The sequence below is a fragment of the Haplochromis burtoni genome, unplaced genomic scaffold (assembly GCF_018398535.1).
Source record: "Haplochromis burtoni strain Fernald_Lab_line unplaced genomic scaffold, NCSU_Asbu1 Contig_222, whole genome shotgun sequence".
Classification (NCBI taxonomy): domain Eukaryota; kingdom Metazoa; phylum Chordata; class Actinopteri; order Cichliformes; family Cichlidae; genus Haplochromis; species Haplochromis burtoni.
Window position 1 is genome coordinate 889,543 of NW_024582583.1, and position 21,973 is coordinate 911,515.

Here is a 21,973-nt window from a genome sequence, read left to right on the forward strand (position 1 = left end):
CTCCTGCCTCCCATCATCCCAGGACCTGAAGACGTTTCACAACATCAGCTTCTCTCTGGTGTTTTCAGGGAATAAATGAGGACACTGAGCTCGAGCGCTGCTCCACCAGCTACAGGTTTAATATCAGATCAACAACAGTAGAAAAACAGAGGCAGAGACTACCAGACAAAAAGAAGAGTAGGAAATCCAACATCATCCAACAGCTCTTTAAAATAATTCCTCTGTACAGTATTTACACACACACACACACACACACACACACACACACACACACACACACACACACACACACACACACACACACAGAGCATGTTTACAGCTACACACTGAGGAGGAGGAGCCTGTCACTCAGTCAGTACAAGGAAGCAGTCTGAATACTGCCCTCTGATTGGCCGGCCCTCCTTCATCCAGTGTTCTCTTTATTTCACGTGAAGCTGAGACGCATCCAGGTAACGGTGTGATGTCACCCGGAGCTGAGCCCGTCCTTCTGAAAGAGGTCAGAGGTCACCCAGTCGTCCCTGCAGGTACGTCACTGTGAGCTCTGCATCCCAGCAGCACCTGCTGGCCAACGGGACCAGGATCCGGTCCGGCGAGGGTCGGAGCAGTTGGCTGGACGTCCAGGCAGAGATATCAAACACACACAGAACACCACTGAACTGATGTCACGGAAACAGAAACGCTTCTTCACGTGATCCAGTCACATGACTCGGAGAGGCGTAGAGGCTGGCCAATCAGGTGTGCCTGTAGAAAGTGAGAGGAGATCACGGGTCAGAAGATTTTACCAGGGAATGGTTTGAAATTAAAATGAAGAAGAAGGTGATGATGATGATGAGGAGGCTGATGTCCTGTTCAGTAACTCTGGTTTTTACACTGAGATTCACTGATCTGACCAGTAGGTGGAGCTGCTGCACTGAGACGCCTGAAGCAGGGCAGCTGAATTTCAGTACAGGTGGAGAGGAGCGGCACAGAAGTCCCAGCATGTTCATGGATGTGATGAGCACCTGCGCAGTACTCACGCATAACTGGTGTGTGTGTGTGTGTGTGTCTCTTACCGTTCTCACCTCCGTGCGGGCGGGTACATGGACTGGGCGGACGCTTGCTGACTGGCGACGATGGCGGAGGATGAGAGGCCTGAAACAAAGACAGGATGTCAGAACTGAAACAGACTCGCACACGCCTCTCATTAAAAGCAGCTGCAGGCTCAGAGGGGTGAGGTGGGCGGGCTCAGAGGGGTGAGGTGGGCGGGCTCAGAGGATCCCTTTCCAGCTATGAATCATGGGAGGTCAGCTTCACCATGGCTGTGTGGCTGGTCACTAAACTGAGCAGGTTGTCCTCCAGTCCGAGAACACCTGAGCTAAAGAGGATCTAAAGGCAGCAGGCGAGGCTCACCTGAGGGGTAAGACAGGTCGTACAGAGGGTATCCCAGGTGGTGATGGGACTGCATGATGCGCTGCGAGGGCGAGGAGCGTGGCCGGTCGCCCTCCCTTTCTCTCTCCCGCTCTCGGTCATGTGGCGTCTTGCTGTCCTGGATGGACGGCGACTTGCTTTTGTACTGGCTGGCGTGCAGCTGCAGCAGGTCCAGAGCTTTGGCCTCGCTGGACGGCTTCACAGACGGACTTGACCTGGAGGGCTTCTCGCCGTCCTCGCCCGCCCCCACCTTCCCGCCGTATGAGGAGGCGTAGTAACTGGCTGGCAGGTACGAACCTGGAAGGACAAACATGAACAAACAACATGATGTTTATGTTTGAACATAAAGGTTCAAACATAGGTTCGGCATGATGACGTGGCGGCAGCAGCTCTAAAGGTCAGTACGCCATTTTTCAGTGGTGATTAGTGTGTAACTGTGTTCTCCAACAAACTCAGGATGAATCCACTAAAAATACAAAGCAGCGCCGTGTTACCCCCACCAGCTTTGAACACAATGGCTGAGATGGATCCAAACATCACATTTTATGTATGTGGCTAGAGACCGCCCACAAATGCATGACGCCAAAGGCAGAGGAGAAGAGAAATCGCAGGCGTTTAAATCCATGCCTGCATCTTCAGACTGCAGATATGAAACGCGAGTGTTTTATCCTTCACCAAACACATGACAGGAAGGAACGAGACAACGCCACCTTAACAAAATCTCATCCTATTCCTTCTCACCTCAGTCTAAAGCGCCACAACCGTTTCCACAAGGCCACTTACAGTGTGAGGCAAACAACAGAAACAGTGACTTTGATGCGTCTTTGTTGACCAGCATGTTTGTCCCACAGTGGCCACCGTAGCCAGGATTACACGTGCAGTGGCGAGATAGCTTAAAGATCTTTAAACCTGTCAGAGTTCGGTCGAGCTCTCAGCATCGACTCCTCTACAGCGCTTTCTTTCGGGGGCCAGTGAAAGTCTGATCATCCGGGGCCGTGCGTCGCATTCGTCTAATTTTATATTAATAACGTGAATGAAAATGAGCAGAAGTAGATTTGAAGCGTCGGCTGGTCTAAAACAGCCTGATCTCATTTGTTTACACAGAAATGTGGAAAAAAGTGAAAATTGGTGGATTTTAGAGGAAGTTGCATGTTGAAGTTCAGCTTCCTGAAGCCTTATCACCGTGAACAGTCGGCAGGTTTACCGGCGAGCCTAAACAGAAACCAAAACCAACAGCTGGCACTCGCTCGTCCCTCGGACGCCACAAAGAAACGTGGCTTTTAATTTAACTCCTCGCTGGTTTTCACTCTCCAGCCCTCGCGCTCTCTTTGTGCTGCGCCTGCTTTATGTCGTGTTTGAGTTTCTCACCTGGGTAATTCTGCATCATGACCGAGGGCATGCCTCTGTACCCGGGGTGGCTCGGCTCGTAGCCCTGGCTGTAGGCGTACGGTCCGTGCATGTAGGGCACGTAGCCCTGATGCTGGGCCAGCGGCGAGGGGAATTGCATGTGAGGCGGGCGCGCCTCCTTCCCGCCCCCGCGGAGCTCCTCGGGGGGTAGCTGCGTCCTACCCTCCGCCACCTCCTTCGCCGCCTCGTCTTTCTGGAGGCTCTCCTTGGGCCGCGGCCTCTCTTCCTTCACCTTCCTGTCCCGCTCCTCCTTCCACCTGTCGTCCTCCTGAAGTTTGGGAGCCTCCGAGTATTTGCTGGGGTAGACGTAGGACCACAGACGTGAGTCGGGCTCCTGCAGAGAGGGAGAAACCTTCATCAGCATCAAACTAACCTCAATCAATCTTAAAACACAAGCGAGGTGGAACGTGCCGTGACAGAGGGAGGACACCTGTACCTGTCTGTACCACATGGCAGCTTCGACGCTCGCTGCTCGGCCCGGCTCCGCCCCTGACTTTGGCTCTTCTTTCCCGTGATGCCCTCCTTCACTCAGCTTGATCTTCAAACCCTCGGGCTGGGCGGCGGGCGCCTTGGAGTCCTCTCCCTTCGCCATGATGACCGACTTGGCCTGTTCCGAAGCCGTGGCGGGCTCTTTGGGCTTCGCTGGGTTCACGCCTCCCCTGGCGCCCAGATCCGTGAGGCTGGGCGCCCTTGACAGAGTGGGCGGTACCGATGCCTTCTGCTTCCACTCTTCTTTCACGGAAGCCTCGCGCTCTTTGCTCTCCGCCTTCTTGTCAGCGTGGCGCTGTCGCTGCTCCTCGAAGTGTTGACGGTAGGCAGGGTTGGAGGCCAAGAGGTGGGCGTGGTAGGCCTGCTCGTGGGAGTAGGAGTAGGGAGGGACGTAGTACTGGTTGTAATAGAGCGGCTGGGCGTACATGTTGGAGCGCTGCTGGATGACTGATGGCTGCGGAGGCCCTGGCTCCACCTTTCTCTCCTCCTGAGGCTCCTCCTTCAGTTTTCCCTCCTCTCCCACCTCAAGCTCCTCCTCTTTCTTCACTTTCACTTGTGCTATCTCACCATGAGGTGGTGCTGCAGGCGCTGGTCCCGGGCTGGGGTTGGCATAGGTGGGGGAGTAGTAGGCGTCGTAGCTGGGGTAGTACGGCGAATCTTTACTGGACGCCTGAGGGGGAAACAGCGCCTTCTTGGCACTCTCACGAGGTCCCTGGTCAGGCTCTGGCTTGACCTTTACCCCCTCTGCCTTACCCTCGCCGTCCTCCCCAGCATCAGAGATGTCAGAGTAGGCGGGGCTACCGGTCTTGACCGACGCGTTGTCGGCTCCGTTCTGGGTCATGTGAAGCGTGGGCGCCAGGCCGGCCTCCATCCTGCTGGCCACGCCGATGGACGGGCTGGGCGCGTTGTCGGAGAAACTGTACACCTTGTCGGCTTCGGCTTTGATGCTGGCGAGCCGGCTCTGCTGAGCTTCCGAGGAGCCGTTGAGCAAAGCGTCTGACGCCTCAGAGTACGGGCTCTTGCCCTCCTCTGGCCTCCCCGCCTTACCCATGGCCTTCGGGCTGTCCTCTTCCTTTCCGCCGTCCCTCTTCTTTTTGTCTTTCTTTTTCTTGTCCTTGGAATGGGCGGGGCTGGAGGCGGGGTCAGTGAGGGGCGCGGGTTTAGGCTGGACGTTTTTCAGCTGGGGGCTTTTGGGTACGGACTGTACCACTGAGCCCAGAGCGGGGGAGGATGCTTGGAGGGAGTATGGCGAGGGAACTCCGGGCGCGCCGGCGGGGCGAGTCAGCTTCAAGCCTTTCTGTCCCAGTTTCTCAGCCTTCCCCCCGGCTGTCATTTTCTTGACCTTCCTGTCGTCCATGCCGTCATTACTGGCCTCGTCAGTCAAACACGCCCCCTCCTCGCCGCCGTCCGTCACCTCAGGCTCAGCCTCGCTCGTCTTCTTTTTAACCTTTGATGTCAGCTTGCCTGGTGAGGGCGAGGGGGCATCGAAGCCCCGACCCTTCGGTGTAGTGGAGCGAGCAGGCGAGATGGCGGCGCCGTTGCAGGAGGCGGGTTCGGGATGGAGGGCGGGGTCGTCCCCGTACTCGCTGTCACCGTCCTGGTCCAGTCGGACGTCCTGGTCGTTGTGGGCGCGGGCCTGGTGGTACTTCAGTCCGTTGATATGCTTGTACTTCTTGTTGCAGTTGGGGTGGGGGCAGTCGATGAGGACGGGGGAGGGGCAGGTCCGGTCCAGCTGTGGCGGCGGCAGTGAATCTGCTTTGCTTCCAGGCAGAGGCGTCCCGGCGCCGGTCGAGTTCGTTCTCATGCGCTTTGACGCTTTGGTGTCCTCTGAGCTGGAGGTGGGGTCCATATCTGAGGCGGGCTTTGTCTTCCTCTTAGCGGAGGACGGGCTGGCTTTGGCGTCTTCGCCGCAGCCAGCCGTCTGACTCCCCCGCCGGCCTTTGCTGTTGGCCGCGGCGCCGCGCGTCTTACTGCTGCCGCTGCCTTTATTGTCCGACGAGTTGCTGTTGTCGTTCAACGGCGTGTTGCTGCTGGGACGCATCCTCTTACCTCGACCGCGGCCGCTCCGCATCTCCACGTCACTGGTGGGAGACTCGCAGAACCTAAAAACACAGAGGTGGACATCAGCGAGCCGAAAGACACACCTGACCACACCTGTACCAAAGGTAACCAAAGGTGTCACGCAGCCGACTCAAACAAACCATCGTACAGCACACAGAGCCACAGCTGTCCATTATCAGTAATCGAGTATTGATTACTCCATCGAGTAACTGGATGAGACTTACGTTTGTCTTATTAATGAGCAATAATAAGTTGTTTTGTTTACCTGCATGAAACCTACAGCCTTTCCCTGTGTCTGCAGGTATCGACCACGTGTCTCACTACAGGTTCATCTGTATGTTTGTCCCTGACACGTTTCTACGTGTTTACATGGTGGTGACTGAGCGTAGCAAGAACGAGCTTGTTTTATACTCGAGATCTCGGCCGAACGGCGTGAGCCTGAGTCGTTTCTGTACCTCGGCGGCGCCCAGTCGTGCCGCGTGCAGTCCAGCAGAGTTCCAACGTACGTCTTGTTCCTCCAGGTGACGTTCACAACCAGCATACCTGCAGAAAAACACACAGGCAAACCATGAAAACGAGACATTTTTAGCTACTCGGCACGGAGGTTCTTTCAGCACTGTGTTTCGACTCAGTTAAACTCAACTTGAGTTTTGAATTTCTTACAGCTTTACAAAATTAAAGAGAGCGCTGGGCCTTATATCAGCTTACAGTAAAAGAAGCAAAGCGGAAACACTTTGCAAACATTAGTATGGTGAATTATCAGAAACCACATATATTGTTTAAGCCCTCTTTCTGCTCTCAGTTTTGAGCCGTCACATGAAATGTGTGAAGTTTCTGCACTTCTTTATAAAGAAGGTAGCCTCGGCTAGGGCGCGGATTACTTTGCCCACATCTGACGCCTCTGATCCTCCAGTTTGCTCGGCTGTCTTTCAACAGAGTCGGTTACTCTTGCTCAGCTACAGCAGGTGGTGGATCATCTAAAGCCTGTAGGCTCGCCCTCGATGCCATCCCTCCCCGTTTTCTGAAAGAAGTTTTTTCTACCACAGGTTCAACTATTTTAACCATTTTAAAAAGCAGCCTTACAGTACTTCAGGTGTGGTTCCAAAGAATTTCAAAGATGCAATTGTGCAACCACTTCTTAAGAAACCTGGGCTAGATACGAACGCTGTTGAGAACTTTAAACCAATATCTAAGCTGCCCTTGGAAAAAGTAGCATGTAACCAATTGATCCCGTTTTTGAATGCACAAAATGTTCAGATGATTTTCCAGTCTGGTTTTAAAGCAATGCATAGCACTGAATCAGCACTTTTAAGAATTTTAATGACATATTTTATCATGTGATTCTGGTGAAAGTGTCCTTCTTATCTTACTCGATTTAACTGCTGCATTTGACACTGTAGACCATGAAATTTCAATCTCGTGTTTGGAGCAGTGTGTCGGTGTAACAGGTTCTGAAATGGTTCAGGTCTTATTTAACAAACTGAGTCCTCCCGTGCTCCGCTGTCTCATGGAGTACCACAGGGTTCCGTTCTGGGCCCTATCCTGCTTTCGCTTTATTTACCTCCCTTGGGCTCAATTTTTAGGAGACACGGACTCTCGTTTCACTGTTCTGCAGATGACTGCCAGATTCATGTTCCTCTTAAAAAGAAAGATGGGTCGTCTGTAAATCGCTTACGAACATGTCTGGAGGACGTCAAGTCGTGGTTGGCGCTAAACTTTCTTTGTTTTAATGATTCTAACACTGAAGTAATGGCGTTCAGACCTCCTCCGCTGCTGTTCCATGTGTTGCTTTGCAAACCCCGAAATCCTGAACTTAAGCTTGAAAGCCAGATCGGGTCGGTTGTGAGGTCTAGTTTCTTTCATCTGAGGCAGCTGGCACTTTGAAACAGTAATCCGTGCCTTTGCAACCGCTCGGCTGGGTTACTGTGATTCTCTTCATTATGGGGTGAGTCGATCTTCTGTTCTTCGACTGCAGCTAGCTCAGAATGCTGCTGCACGTCTTTTGACTGGCACTCGTAGATGCCAGCACATCACCCAGTTTTATATTCACTTCATTGGCTGCCCGTGCATTTTAGGATCATTTTAAGCTGCTTTTATTTGTTTTTAAATGTCTGTCCAATGCTGCCCCTCTGTACCTCTCTGAGCTCTTCATCCACACATACCCTCCCGGCCCCTCAGGTGGGCAGACCAGCTCCTCCTGAGCGTGCCCAGGACTAATCGTGAGCTCAGAGGGGATCGGGCGTTTGCTGTGGCAGCACCAAAACTGTGGAATGAGTTGCCTTTACATGTTAGACAGGACCTTCCTTATCTGTTTTTAAATCACGTCTTAAAACATATTTATTTACCTTGGCTTTCAGCACAGCAGGACTTGTTGATGTCTCTTAATATGTTTCTTATTAATTACATTATTTTTAATTTTAAGATATTCTATATGGAATTTAAACTGTTTTCTCTTTGTTCTATATTTGTAGCACCCCTAACCCTTATAAATAAAGATGCTATGCTACTACCAAGAAGAAAAGCTGCACCGCTGGCACTGAAATTCAGCTTTCAGTTGGTGGGAATTCCCTCTTCAAACTTACAGGGGGATTCCTGCACATTGCTTTCACTTTTTCACTCAGCGCCTGTCGCCGTCTTCTCTCGGCTGCTCTGGACTTTCTGTTTTACCATCCAAGCAGCTGATTTGCTCATTAGAAGCTGGGGCTGCGGACTTACTCTGGGGGCCTCTCTGCGGATGAATGCTGGTGATGTGTAACACCCTCAGGTGCTTTTATGAGCCAGGTCCTCGTCAGCTGATGCAGATTACGTTTTTAGCTAGCACTAAAAGCCTGTCTGCAGATGTTCCAGACGTTGGCCAGGTGTGACACTTGTGCACTGTTGGGCTGAATGTTATTAACCTGCCACAAACATGTTGGGACTTAAATGAGGCAAATCTGCAGGAATCAGTGAAATGATGTGAAACCCACATTTGGCCATGACTGGCGTCCTCCTCGCTCTCGCTCAGAGCCATCGAGTCCGTCCTCAGAACTGCAGGCCGACGTGCAGTTTAGAGATGGCACGATACCACTTTATGTCCGATATCATAAATTTGGATATCGGCCGATACCGATATGAATCTGATATAGTGTTTTTTTAATATCTTGCTGCATTTGGTATAAGTTCATACTCAAGTTTAAATAAACAACAACACTAAAGCTATTCTGTTATACCTGTATGTAAAAAACACACTGCACCCAAAATATTTCATAGTTCAGCAAAACTGATCAATCTAATAAACTTAAACCTGCTCCAGCCTCCCTGTTCTGGTATTTTAAAGAGTACTTAGCAGAAATATTAAGCAACCTAACTAACAGGGCTGCAAACTCCCAGCAAAAAAAAAAAAGGGAACCACCCTCCACCTCATGATGCTTAATCGATGTAATCAACTTTAATTTAATGCACAGAAATAAATTATGTTTCAAGAATAATTAAATAGATTCAACATCTTCCTTCAACAGAACTGCAGACTGCACAGATGGTTCCCAAAGGAAAAAGTACTACAGCTTACTAGGTTATATTAGACTTAACAGTTACTATATACAGTAAAGGACTTCTATACATTTTACATCAAATTAAAACTTTGGGTGTAAGAGTCAGATAATTATTTATTAAAAGCTCGACATTTTAAATGAGAATAAGAAAGAAAAGTATGTCTTTGTGCCCCTTTTCCCTGTTCATGCCCTATCGGCCCCCCTGGCTAAACTTTGCTAGATCCGCCCCTGCACAGTTACAGCCGTCAGCTGTAGAAAAAGATCCTGGTGTAGAAAGTAATATTAAATAAATTCTAACAACAGCTGATCAAGCTTAAACGTGCTGCTGTTGTTCAGCCGCTGGTTTCCTCTTTCTGGTGCAAAGTGGGCCAAAAACAAAGAAGAGAGCCGATCAGCTGATCATTGATCAGTTTCATGATTGAAGTAGCAGCAGGAGAGGCAGTCGCTCCATATATCTGTTGATGAAATGCTGGTTTGGTAGCGAGGCTACAAATACTCAACCAGACCACAGGGCACGCCACAGCCGCTCGATCACGTGACCACACTGCTGCGACGTGCTACGGTTATGAGCCGAGTTACGCCGTGTCGCAAGTTTTGTGAGGTGCTTTTTTGATATTTAATGGATCGGATTACATTTTTTATTTCTCTCCGATATCCGATCCAGTAATTTAGGTCAGTATCGGACCGATACCGATACGTAATATCGGACCGGTCCATCTCTAGTGCAGTTATTAAAAAAAACAAACAAACAAACAAACAAACAAAACAAAAGACTTCACATTGAAGTACAAACATCATTTTATGTTGGTTTGAAAAAGCCAAAGGTTTTCTGACCCCACAATTACGATGAAGGGATAGGAGTTAAGCTCCTCCCCTCTGGGGTCTCCACTTTAACAAATGAGTCCTCAGAGTAACTCCCCACACTTACAGCTCCTTTCTTCGATGTGCTGACGTGACTGTATCAAAGCACGGAAGCTGCGAGTGCAGCAGGAAGCAGACGTGTAGATGCGACTTTCCTCCCCGGCTGGGACGCAGATGTCGAACGCTTTCATACCAGCGTCACGCTCGGCGGGTTTCTGAGGTCGAACCGCATCAGTGATTGGCTGACAGTGGAGCTAATTAAAGAGTGAGATTGAGTACTTCAGCAGAGCTTTCCACTAACAGGAGCGCTTCTAAGAGCGCTGCTGATGAACAGCTTCCTGCCCGAGTCTATCACCTCCACACAGGTTTTCCTCCAGCTACACGCCACTCTGCATTCGGCGTCCGCAGGACATGCAGACGCGCTCACAGGACGTCACTGAATAAAAACTGAGATGCACGACTGTTCAGCAGGGCCGTAATCCAGACAATAAACTGGACCTGATCTTTTCACAGAGCTCCACACTGGCTCAGCATCGGCAGCTCTGCACGCACATCACACCTGCTCAGAGGGGTGGAGTCATGAACGTTCAACCCAAGCTGATAAAACTGATGCATGTGTTTGTTAAAGTATATCAGAAGGTGTTTTTTTTCTCTGCAACAGCCAAAGGCAAAGAAAATGCACTGACGGACCAATCATTTCATTTTGGTGGCTGAGTTATTGGTACCACCGCAGCTGCACGAGGCTCAGCAGCAGTTCAGTGGAACATCAGAGCATTAATGAAGCACCTTTTCTCTAATCTAACGGGAGTTTTGTGGAGTGAAGGTGCAGAAAAGCTTTCTTTTTGGAATAATTTGGATTGACAGGAAGACGGTGTCCGCTCGCCGTCGCAGCTCGTAAAGGTTTGCTGCAGAAACCGAGAGTCTCTCGCTCCTTGTTTGGTTCATTGTTCCAACCGAAGGCTTGATGTTGTGGGAAGTTCCTGCCAGTCTCGTGTGCACGGCTCTTCTTCAGCAGAATGGGAAACGATGTTCAGGTCGGGGTAGTGCGAGTGCCTCTGATGAGCGCTCATTTTGTTCTTCAAATAAACACACGTAAAAAATTACTACGCAGCCATCTACTGCGATAACGCTTTTCTCACCGTCCTCCGTCTCCTGCCACACGATGCCCTCCAGGTTCACGCTGGTTCCCGGCTCACAGGGTCCCAGGCACTCCGGCTCGGTCGCCAGCGCCGCGTCGACGGTGTTCACGGCGATCGAGCGCGTGCGGACCATGATCTGCTCGCAGGGAGACGAGATGTCGCCGCTGCTGGGGACGGAGCCGAGGAGGTGGAGAGGGGGAGGAGCTGGGGTAGAGACTGGAGACTCCATCTGGACGGAGGACAGAGAAGACGAGAGAGAAATCAAACACGTGAGTGCAACCACAGGAGAGCTGGAAGGAAATCCAACCTAATGTTTAGTTGGTGCCAAAACAAAGAGAACCACTTATCACGTTAAAGAAATAAAGATCATTTATTCCCCGTGGCGGGAACAGCACCTTTGACCTTCTTCAATCCTTGGCTGCCCATCAAGGCAGCACTCAAACATCTACCGTCTCTCTCTGAGGTAAAACTGCAGCTTCTGTGAATGAAGTCTGGTGCAGAACATCTCCACTTCCTGTCTGACAGCAGGTTAAATGTCTATTTAAACTTTATACTTCGTCTCTCTGCTTAGGGGTGTGGCCTACTGCCAAAACACAGAGCCATCCCCAACTGAGAGGAAGTAGTTTTTAATTATGGTTTTAAAGTCCCACCTTGACCCACCTGGAACATACACGTTGGTTTTCAGGTAAATTTGACAGTGCTGAGAGCCGACGATGAGGGCGGTCCACACCGTCCTCTTCTTTAAGAATGAGAGCTGCTGCCTGGATGCAGGGAAAACCGCTGAGCAGCAGGAAAACCTCAGACTAGCTCTCAAAGACAGAATGACAGGGGGCGGGGTTACACCTCCACTATTGGCCATCCTTGCTCCTCCTCATTCAGCCGGAGCAGTATTTATTACAAGCCACATTCCTTTCAAGGCCACAGGCAGATCGGCCTCTCTCTGGATCTCAGACGGAGGCAGAGGGCTGACGAGGGACCCGACAGAACCTCGGGTCACTTCGCTGGCCGGTGGGTTGACAAAGCGCTAGCCTGAGGAGTGAAGACGAGGAGCGTTTGCTCAAAGGTTTCTCTGTTTTATTTTACAGTCTTCGCCTGACAGCATAAACCGCCTTGAGACGTCTGCTGTTGTGATCTGGAGCCATACAAATAAAACTGAGTTTAACAGGAATCAGGCTTTAGGGTCTGGACTAGTGCTGCGCCATATCATACCGCTCACGGTAACACCGGTATGCCGTTGGGCAACGATAAGAAAATGAAACATGGCGATAGAATATGGGTAAAAACGTGCATGCGCAGTGCTTTTGTTTTCATACGCACATGGCGGAAAAAGCACGGCGGCGACGCAGAACGAGAAGAGTGAAAGCGGATCGTTGAGTGAAACTGATGAACCAGAACTGTTTTGTAAAAATGCTGCAGCTTCAGTGGAACTGGTTCAGCTTTCGTCCGTCTGATACACAACAAAGCACTAGTTTTGGTAGCGCGTGCTAGCGGGCCGTCGTTATTCATTCTACATGGTTGTGCTGAGGATGTGTCGGCCAGTTTCCACTGGAAATGCCTTTTGGTTAAACTGCCAGCAAGGAATTGCATTTGCACTGTTACATTTTTATATAATTTTAATGCACATAAAAAACAGCTGTTTAAGTGAAAATACACTGATGGAGTTTTTTTTGGGAGAAGGGAGCTGAAGGTTGACAGACGGACCGGTGCAGCAGCTGCAGTGATGCAGACGCTGCACCGGTCCGTCGTGGTGAAGAGGGAGCTGAGTGTAAAAGAAAAGCTCTCAATTTACCGGTCGATCTACGTCCCTACCCTCACCTATGGCCACGAGCTGTGGGTAGTGACCGAAAGAACGAGATCGCGGATACAAGCGGCAGAAATGAGCTTCCTCCGAAGGGTGGCTGGCCTCTCCCTTAGAGATAGGGTGAGAAGTTCGGCCATCCGGGAGGGGCTCAGAGTAGAGCCGCTGCTGCTCCACATCGAAAGGAGCCAGCTGAGGTGGTTCGGGCATCTGACAAGGATGCCCCCTGGGCGCCTCCTGGGTGAGGTGTTCCAGGCATGTCCCACCGGGAGGAGGCCCCGGGGCAGACCCAGGACACGCTGGAGAGATTATATCTCTCGGCTGGCCTGGGAACGCCTTGGTGTTCCCCCGGATAAGCTGGAGGAGGTGGCTGGGGAGAGGGAGGTCTGGGCCTCTGTGCTTAGGCTGCTGCCCCCGCGACCCGGCCTCGGATAAAGCGGATGAAGATGGATGGATGTTTTTTTTTTTTTTGCACTAATAAAGTTGTGGAGTTGTAAAGTATTTTGTCTCGTGTCAATTATATCGTCATCGCAAATTTTCAAATGTATATGGTGATAAATCTTTTTGGCCATATCGCGCTGCTCTAAGCATCGTGTCTGTGAGGCCCCCACAGCATCTCTCAGGGGAATTTGGTGCCAGTGCTTTTTAGACTGAATCCAGCATCCACACAACAAAAATACAAACAGGAAACCTAAAAATCGAATTTCTCTCGCCTCGGAGTAAAGGCGTCCATCTTTTAAACGCTGCCCTGACCGTACGACACGATCAATCTAATCTTGAATTAACAGCTCACTCAGGACTTTAATCCACTGCAACTTTAACCTTTAATCGCAGTTTAATCTTGAATTAGCAGGCTCAGTTTACTCCCCACACCAACTCCAATAAATGCATGAATTTAAGGCTTTTTAAGGAACCACACAAACCCCAAAGCTGAAGCTTTCTGAAGTTATTCTTAAAAGAGTCGGTTTAACCTCTGACGAACAGTCCAGCTAGCTGTGAAGGAGAAGTGTGTTTACCTGAAATCAGCCCTGAAAAACACACCTGCCAGTGCAGTGAAATGATCAGCGGTAGAACAGAGAGGTCCAAAGACTCCTTTGTTAATGACGACACGGGTCTTAGTGCAGAAGCTTTAACAGTGGGATTATCTAAAAACAGAAACTGGGTTAGATTAGACCAAGTTTAACTTAGCTCAGGTTCACACGGAGCCACTTCTAGCTTGTCCACGGCCGACCGGGTCGGCAGTGACGAGCGCTTGGTTTGCTTTGGTTCTTTGTTCAGAGCTAAAAGCGAGCACATTTAGATCCTTTGACCACGAGGAGCACGCCGAACACGACGCTCACATACATCATGTTCAGTGTGCAGCATGCGGGCTCCATCAACAACAAGGAGACACGATTATTTTCATTTGTTCAGGCATCAGCTTTATTCCTCTCACCTTTTCCCCACCCATCGCTTTCTTCAGATTTCGGCAGTCGCCCCCATCCACCTCTTCCTGCTCCGTCGTCACGGCCTGGCCTATCCTGGCTGAGTCCAGCGGCGTGTTCCCGAGCTGCTCGGCCGTAGCGAGCTCGGGGGCCTGTTGGCCCTCAAAGGGTCCGCCTCGAGGTGCTCCTAACGGCAGCACCGAGGACTCTTTCTCAGCGTTCGCCGCTCCCACCTCCATTTTCTCCTTCTTGCTTTTCCCAGACACCCCGTCCTTGTCCTTTTTCACCACAGGGAGGATGCGGGAGGGCTTACTCGACTTGTCCGTCCCCTTGCTCGGGGCAGAGTTGGCGTTCTGGGGCGGCAGGTCCCCGGGGACCCGGCCCTGAACCTCTTTTTTAGCTCCGTCTGAGTGCGGCGTCTTCACGCTCTCCTTAGAGTTTTTACTGCGCTTGGATTTGGATTTGCTCTCTTTGCCCGCCGTGGCGGACGCAGGGCTAACAAACTTTATATTGTCAGGTAAAGCTGCCACGGCGCTGGGAGGGGCCGCCATGCCCCCTCCCTCCTTGCTGCTCGACATCTCTAGCTTGTCCTTCTCTAAGTCGGCGTCCAGGTCAATGATCAGATTGCCAACACCGATATCCCACTCATCACCGCTGTCGTACGTGTCCACCGCGTTGGAGTCCACACCTTTCCCGCCTGCAGGGCCGCTGCTGAGGGACATCTTAGTAGGAGCGTCCCGGAGCGCCACAGGAGGGCTGCAGGAGGGCCGCGCTCCTCCCAGCCGCAGGACGCCTCCTCAGGGCCGGACCCCACGCCTCCACCCGGCTCCCCGCATCGCCTCCTGCAGGAAGGACAGGTGAGACAAACCAGAAAAGAGCAGGTTAGATTAGCTTAGCCCCGCCTCCTGAGACAGAGTTCAGAAGTTATTTTTAACTTGATGACTATGATCAAAGGCCAGGAAGAGAACAACTTTACATTTTGAGTTGCTCATCCCAGTTTTACTGCTCAGGCCGGGGAACAAAGGCACATGTTAGGAAGAAATTCAGTCGTAAACCAAACCGTCAGATGTCAAGTCTGTCGGCGGTTTCACAGCGATTTACACCAGCACAAAAAGCCTGAACCCGTCTGCACGCTCGCTGGTTGGTGGGAATCACGAGGTTGCGAAACAAAGGCCCTGAGTGACAGCGAGGACAACGCCCCGGCTTAGCAAGATCACACAATAAGGAGGTGCACCCGATTCACAACGAGGGAAAAAAGGTGCAAGAATTAAGCTTAATGGTTTGATCACTTTCAGAATATCCATGGAAGAGATGCAGCTGAAAACATGAACTAAAACTAAATGTTTTATTCAGGATCGGAGTCTCAGGTTCATCTTTGGTCCACAGAGCATCTCAGCACCACTGCAGGCTGCGACTTCCTGTTTGCTGTCAGTTCTGTTACTTCACGAAGACGACTACTCGTCAGGATAACGGCGCGCTGAGGGAGAACATGCACACCTCCTGCTCTAAAGCCTCCTTCAGGCCACTGATCACAGGACAGGAGCTCGTTGACCCCTGACCTTCTGACAATGCAAAGCAGCGGGAGCAGATGTGGGGAGGAGGCGGTGCAATGTTAACATCCTAAAGCCCCACCAACTCCACCCTGAGGCTAATTAAGGCTTATGTCTGATCAGTCCATATGTGGAGAGGAGGCGGGCTGAAGCGCTCACTGAAATGTCTGTGACGTGAACGCCCACGATACCGTACCGCTGCCGCAGCTGATTTATTCGAGTCCCAGTGCCGTTTACGAAAACAGGAAGTCGTTCCCGCAGGAGGAGGGCGGCACACTGCAGACGACCCAGGAAAATAAGTCCAGCAGAGCGGACCGTTTCCCTGGTACTCCTGAAGCCTGTTGATTAATACTCATCCTGTCCAATTACACCATTGTTCAAGAAACAAACTGTACAAACAGCTTCACAGCTGTGGGTCTGCTCCGCCTTGTTTTTGCACCGTCGCCCTGCGTGCAGCCTCTAAAGGTTAAAGGTCGTTAAACAGCTTCTGCAGTGATCCTACAGGATGCTGCAGGGCGAGCAGTCTTTACAAAGGTTAATCTTATTATACAGTTATTGAGGAAAAATTAACAGCTGCAGGCAAAAAACTGCTAATGGAAACTCTTCTGTTTTTAAATCAGTGTGTTCCAAACTTACAGATCATTTAAATTAATAATTTAAAGAAAACCACATTTGAACATTCAAAACGTGCAGATGATTCTTGAGATGAAGCGTCCAATTATTAAAGCCCCTCCTCACCACCAGCCTCCACACAGACGCAAAGAGGTGAACTCCAGAGTGTTTAAGCAGCTTCTGCTTAAATCGTGCAGCATCATGAAGAGGAACGAGACGAGCTCCACCTTGCTTCTCTCAGGTGAGCTTCACCTGAGGATGCTCTGAGTTTAACTGCATGTCTCACCTGTTGCTCAGGTGTTTTTACCTGCACACTAAATTGTCCAAATGCAGTTCGTTTCAGAGCTGCATGAGATTCAGTCCTGACTCTGTGACGCGCGTTTCATTATTCTTAATAATTATTTGTAAAAAGGCCCAACAGTAGATTAGTTTTGTTTTGGTTCTGTGGGTGTTTATGATTACATTTTCCATGAAGGCATTAAAATGTTATTTATTCTAATAATAATAAAAATACCACCACATACTATAAACATCACAGTATCTCCTGATAAACACTGTGATAAAACCTTCCTTTTGCAGGCACAGTGACTGCTACCTGCATTCAGGAAATCTCGTCTTATTATCGCCACACCTGCCCCCACCTGCAAGAGCACAACAGAGAAACATCCACCCTTCAAAGCAGCGTTTCCACCCACCAAACACGTCGTTGTGAAATTCATCCAGATTAAGGCCTGACTGGGATTTCCACAAGTTCACAAAGATCTGATTCAAAACTCGTCCACGAGGATAAGAACCCAACAAAAACCAGAGTGATGGATGTGTCTGAGGTTTGTGTGGACGGCCGTACAGAACAGAGCTCATGTTTAGTTCAAAATCTAACCGCAGCATTTAGAGAAACTCCTAGGATTCATACTTCTGTGACTCTACACACTGGTTAACCTTTAACCCGTCTGGCAGCAGTGCTACGAAGCACACTAACCGAGGAGACGAGGAGGCAGATGGACAGACAGGAGCTGTGGACATAATCCTGCTGCTAATGATTCAACTGCTCTGAGAAAACACACCAGCAACACTGAGCCGAACACATCACGACCGAGGCCGGTGCCAAACTCCAAAAGCTGAGCCATCAGACGCTCCTCCATCCATGACTCAGTTCAAACCTTTACCAAGTGATTATTTTGCAAATGTCACATATTACTATGAAACAGAAACAGTGTCAGTTGGACAAACATTCAGCCATCGATTACCCCGTCACTTAACTGGAAGAGAAATGCTTTTGTCTTATTAATAAACAATAATAAACACCCAAAACCACGTTTTATCTGTCAAAACAACTACTAAACCTTTGGATGTATTTATGCACCATATTAAAAACATTTTCTTAAATGCAAAAATATATAAATAATGTCAAGTAGAGTGAAAGGTCAAATAAAATAAAACAAATATGCAGTCAAAACTACGGCATAAAAACGGACCTGTCCCGTCTTCTTGGCAGGCTTTCTGACGTTAGCGAAGTTTTCATGCTGCTGTTACAGCAGCCGGGCACCCCACGCCCCCCTTTAGACTCACCCCTGTTTGCCTCTCTGTAAAATAGCAGCCTGCCGTCAGCCTTCATCAAGCTTAAACTTACAAGCGTTCACGTTTCCACAGTAAAGGTTTTAATGGTGATCACAGCCACCGCGCTGCTGTTTTCTTTCACTCAGCCTCAACGCAGCGTGACAGTACGCGGTGTGTAAACAGTCTCCGCCCCCACGTTAAACTGTGCCAGCGCCATCGTCCCTGCTGCTGTTGTGTTCTCAGTGTTTCATAAAAACGTTTCTACTGCAGGTCTGCTTTTAGCAGATGTGGGAGAAACACTCATTTTAATAAAACGGCTTAAACGCAAAGAGAATTTTTTATAATCAAATAATTGGAATTACTCGATGAATCGTTGCAGTCACACTCACTTGGATTGCACAGGTCGCCTGATAGACGGGAACCATCTGCAGACAGACGGTCAGCGTGCGGACACGAGGCTCTGTCACCGAGCACAACTCAAGGCGACTCGGCTCGGCAGCTGGTTGTATCCCGGTTGTATTCCTGGAGAACAGGAAGAGTTAAATGTGACTTCCTGTGCATGTAGACAACAAGAGACATGTGATGTTCACTGATTCAGCAGTTAACTGTTGTAGTATCACAAACGTGGCCTCTTCCAATCGCTGACTGACGACAAAAAACCAAAACCACCGAGATAAACTTCTGTTATGGAATAAAACAGATGCTAACCATGTTTAGCTTTGAGGACGTAACTTGCTGTTGGAAAAAAGTGTTAAATCTCAAGATATGTTAATGCAACATTCACCATTCTAACATTTTATGTTAACAATGTCACATCGTGACTGAAGTACCGCGATAACATCGTGGGGATGTGGGATGACTCCCACCTCGACAAGTGGTTCAGCGAGTTTGTGTAAGGAGAGCAAATGAAAACACACTGCAGCAAACAGAAGCACGGCTCAAAAGCAGAATATAATGAAATATATTTTACACGTGATGACCTGTGGATAAATAAATATCTGACCTCTGAGGTTTGTCCTTGATGCTCACTGGGCTGTCATTCTCAGCTCATTGTTACTTAACTACCCTCTCATTTCTGATGTGTTCTCTCGTTTGAGTGAAAAACTGATTAATAAAGCTAGGAAAGCCCTGCTTTGGAGGCCTATCGGGGGTCCTGGCTGGGCGTGGGGCTCTCTGGAGGCCTGGGAATGGCGAGGAATCACCCAGGAGTAACTGAAAGACGTTTCTGGAGACAGAAAGGTTCCTGTCAGATCTACAGAGACCCTGAAAAGGCTAAACCATCTGTTCTCCTGATTGTTTTTTTTGTTTTCACCAGTAAAAACAGTCAAACTACACATTAAAAAGCTGTGACGTTACCCACGCTGCACCTCCAAAGGCAGCAAACACCATTTTTCGCACACACTCCTAATCTGCCTGTGCAAAAATGATTGAATGGATTAACTGCTGGCATTCATACCGCGGGGCCCCTCTCAGATCAGACTTTCTGCTCAACTGCCTCCAATGCCACACTTAATTAAAGGCGGCGAGGTGGCGAGACCTCCAGCGGCTGGAGAGAAAGAGGAGCCTGTTTCTGTGAAAATCCACCCTGAGAAGCTCTGGCTCCGGCACAGAGCTCCGCCAGCCGGGCTTTTCCCCAGCAGCAGGACAGAATCAAACCCGCCGCTCTGACGGAAACTTGGCCCGGGCGTCGCTCTCTACGCTACACGTCCCACATAGGCTGAAACCACGCCGCGGTGATTAACAGGCTGCCGGGCATCCTCTGTGAAGCACTGCAGGAGGAGGAAGACGAGGCTGGGAAAGCTAGCGTTGCCCCCACATCGGCCGGCATACTTTGCATCTATCTGTGATTTAAAGGTAAAACTAGGGCTGGGCGATATGGCCTAAAATCCATATCGTGATATAATTTGAAGCATAAGTGGTAACGATATATATCACGATATATTCTTTTCTTCTGTATAACGTATTTTCCACACTATAAGGCTTAAAATACTTTAATTTTCTCAAAAATTGAAACTCGAACCGATTTGGGCAGAAATCTGTTAAAATGTTTTAGCACAACTTTGGTAAGCCGCACTGCTTGATGGATTGTCAGAGCATTACGGCTGCCGTAGTGAGGAGCTTCGCAGAGTAATCTGGGTCCAAAACTCCGTCCGCTTCAGGTCCCAAAGTCAAACGAACACTGAGAGTTAAAAACTCTAAATTCTTCCATCTGTAATAAAATGATCAGCGTTGCTGCTTTACCAGGTGTAACTATGAAGTTTAACATCCAGGCATCCATGAAAACAGAATTTATGACATTTAACAGAGTTAGAAGTTAGCAGGAGGTTAGCAGAAGTTAGCTCGCTAGTTTTGCTAGTTACCTAAACATGATATAGCATGTTCTAACTGAGAGATTTCTGAAAAAATTCAAACGTACAGCTCTGCTGTCACGTCCAACATGAATGAAGACAGGAAACTAAACAGCAGATTTATCTGACTGCTTTGTTTCGCTTAATGTGTCTTATATTCCCGTGCACCTTATGGTCCAAAAAATACGTATTTGACTTTTTTATTTGGCACACTGCAGTTTAATGTTGCAAAGCACCTCTTTTTAACTTCAGTGGATATTATACATGGTTATGCTCAGGATATGTCAGCACATTTCTACTGGAAATGCCTTTTGGTTAAACTTTCAGCGAGGAATTTGCATTTGCACTGTTACATTTTTATAAAGCTTTAATGCACATAAAAAACAGCTGTTTGTTTAAGTGAAAATAAATGGATGGTTTTTTCTTTTGTGCAAGTGAAGTTGTGGAGTTGTATGCTGTCTCGCATCAATTATATCGTTATCAAAAATGTTCAAATATATATCGTGACAAATATTTTTGGCCATATCGCCCTGCTCTAGTCTCCACTGAAGACATACTGAACAGAGGTGAGCATGGACATTCACACTCCAGGTGTAGGGATGGCACGGTTCTGACATAAACGGTAGTAACCAGACTGAAAAGCAGCGCACATTTCGGTGCTTTATTTTGGTGCTTTTTTCTCCGAGATGTCACACACTTTGGATTCTAGCCAATCATTTAACCTTTCCAAGGATAGTAGGCGGGCCCAGGGGCGGGCCCAGGTACGTACGTTCTTTTAGAGCAGAGCTACAGATTAAAAATGCCCACGGCAAAGCGGTCAAAGTCTGGCTGTACTTCACAGCAAAAGATGCAAACTCAGCAGCAACAAGTGCTTTAAGCTGATGCTGTGCAAAGGCCGAGAAATGCACCGTATTTGATAGCTTGCTGCGAGACCTCACACCGAGCACATCTACTGCGGGTGTGGTGCCTGTTATCGGACCCGGAGTTAGCAACATCCCCCAAAACCCGAAGAGGAGAGTCCTGGCCCCTAGCCCTGCCAGTGTAGCAGAAATGATGAGGATGATGATGCAGCAGCAGCCGTTCTTCTCTGCGTGAGTAGCTTCATGTTGTTCGTGTGTAATTTACGTTGAGTAGGCTAACCACGTTATTACATTAATGCATGTAAGGTGAACTAGCAAACATCATCATAGCTACATGCGGCTGTCTTCTTGTTTGATAGAGTGATACCATATATGCCCTATCCGGTTGTTCAGTCTGACGTCACTAGCCGTGTCTGGGCCTAAACTCCGCTGCAGGTCCATATATCAAACGATCACTATGGCATTACTGAGAGTTGAAAAACTGTCTAAAGTCTTTCATCTTTAATAAAATGATCAGCGTTCTGCTCTACCAGGTGTAACAATTGAGTTTAACATCCAGGCATCCATGAAAACGGAATTTATGACATTTAACGAGTTAGAAGTTAGCAGGGAGTTAGCTCGCTAGCTTCTATCTAAATACAATATAGCATGTCCTGACTGCGGGGTTTTGGAAACAAATTAAAACGTACAGCTCTGCTATCACTTCCAACATAAATGAAGACAGAAAACTAAACAGCAGTGACGTTTGTAGGGTTACTGAAGTTGGGCTAGCTGGTATATAATGATGTGCTACGTGACCGCTAGCGACACAGCTATGTTAGCATAATATAAACAAGCTAACTTTTTTTCCACTGATAAAAGTTAACGTGAGTGTTCTCGGTGGTCAGGAACAAATGTAATCGCATGGCAGGATGCTGTAAAAGGACCAAA

General features: G+C 49.0%; 1 protein-coding gene across 3 annotated transcripts; it reads right to left on the reverse strand.

The window, feature by feature from the left end:
- Window positions 1-90: 90 nt before the first annotated feature.
- Window positions 91-19,786, reverse strand: LOC102302380 (zinc finger protein 609). 3 transcript variants are annotated; one of them, XM_005936965.3, is made up of 9 exons: window positions 18,225-19,786; window positions 14,128-14,958; window positions 10,895-11,123; window positions 5,820-5,907; window positions 3,251-5,405; window positions 2,776-3,148; window positions 1,390-1,704; window positions 1,062-1,131; window positions 91-741 (listed from the first exon to the last, which is right to left on the reverse strand). In XM_005936965.3, the coding sequence occupies exons 2-9, from the start codon at window positions 14,836-14,838 to the stop codon at window positions 732-734; spliced, it is 3,951 nt and encodes a 1,316-aa protein (XP_005937027.1). In that variant the 5' UTR covers window positions 14,839-14,958; window positions 18,225-19,786; the 3' UTR covers window positions 91-731. The 3 variants fall into 3 exon arrangements, with proteins under 3 accessions (XP_005937027.1, XP_042082586.1, XP_042082584.1); XM_042226652.1 differs by having other exon boundaries at window positions 1,053-1,131; XM_042226650.1 differs by having other exon boundaries at window positions 18,198-19,786.
- Window positions 19,787-21,973: the final 2,187 nt, after the last annotated feature.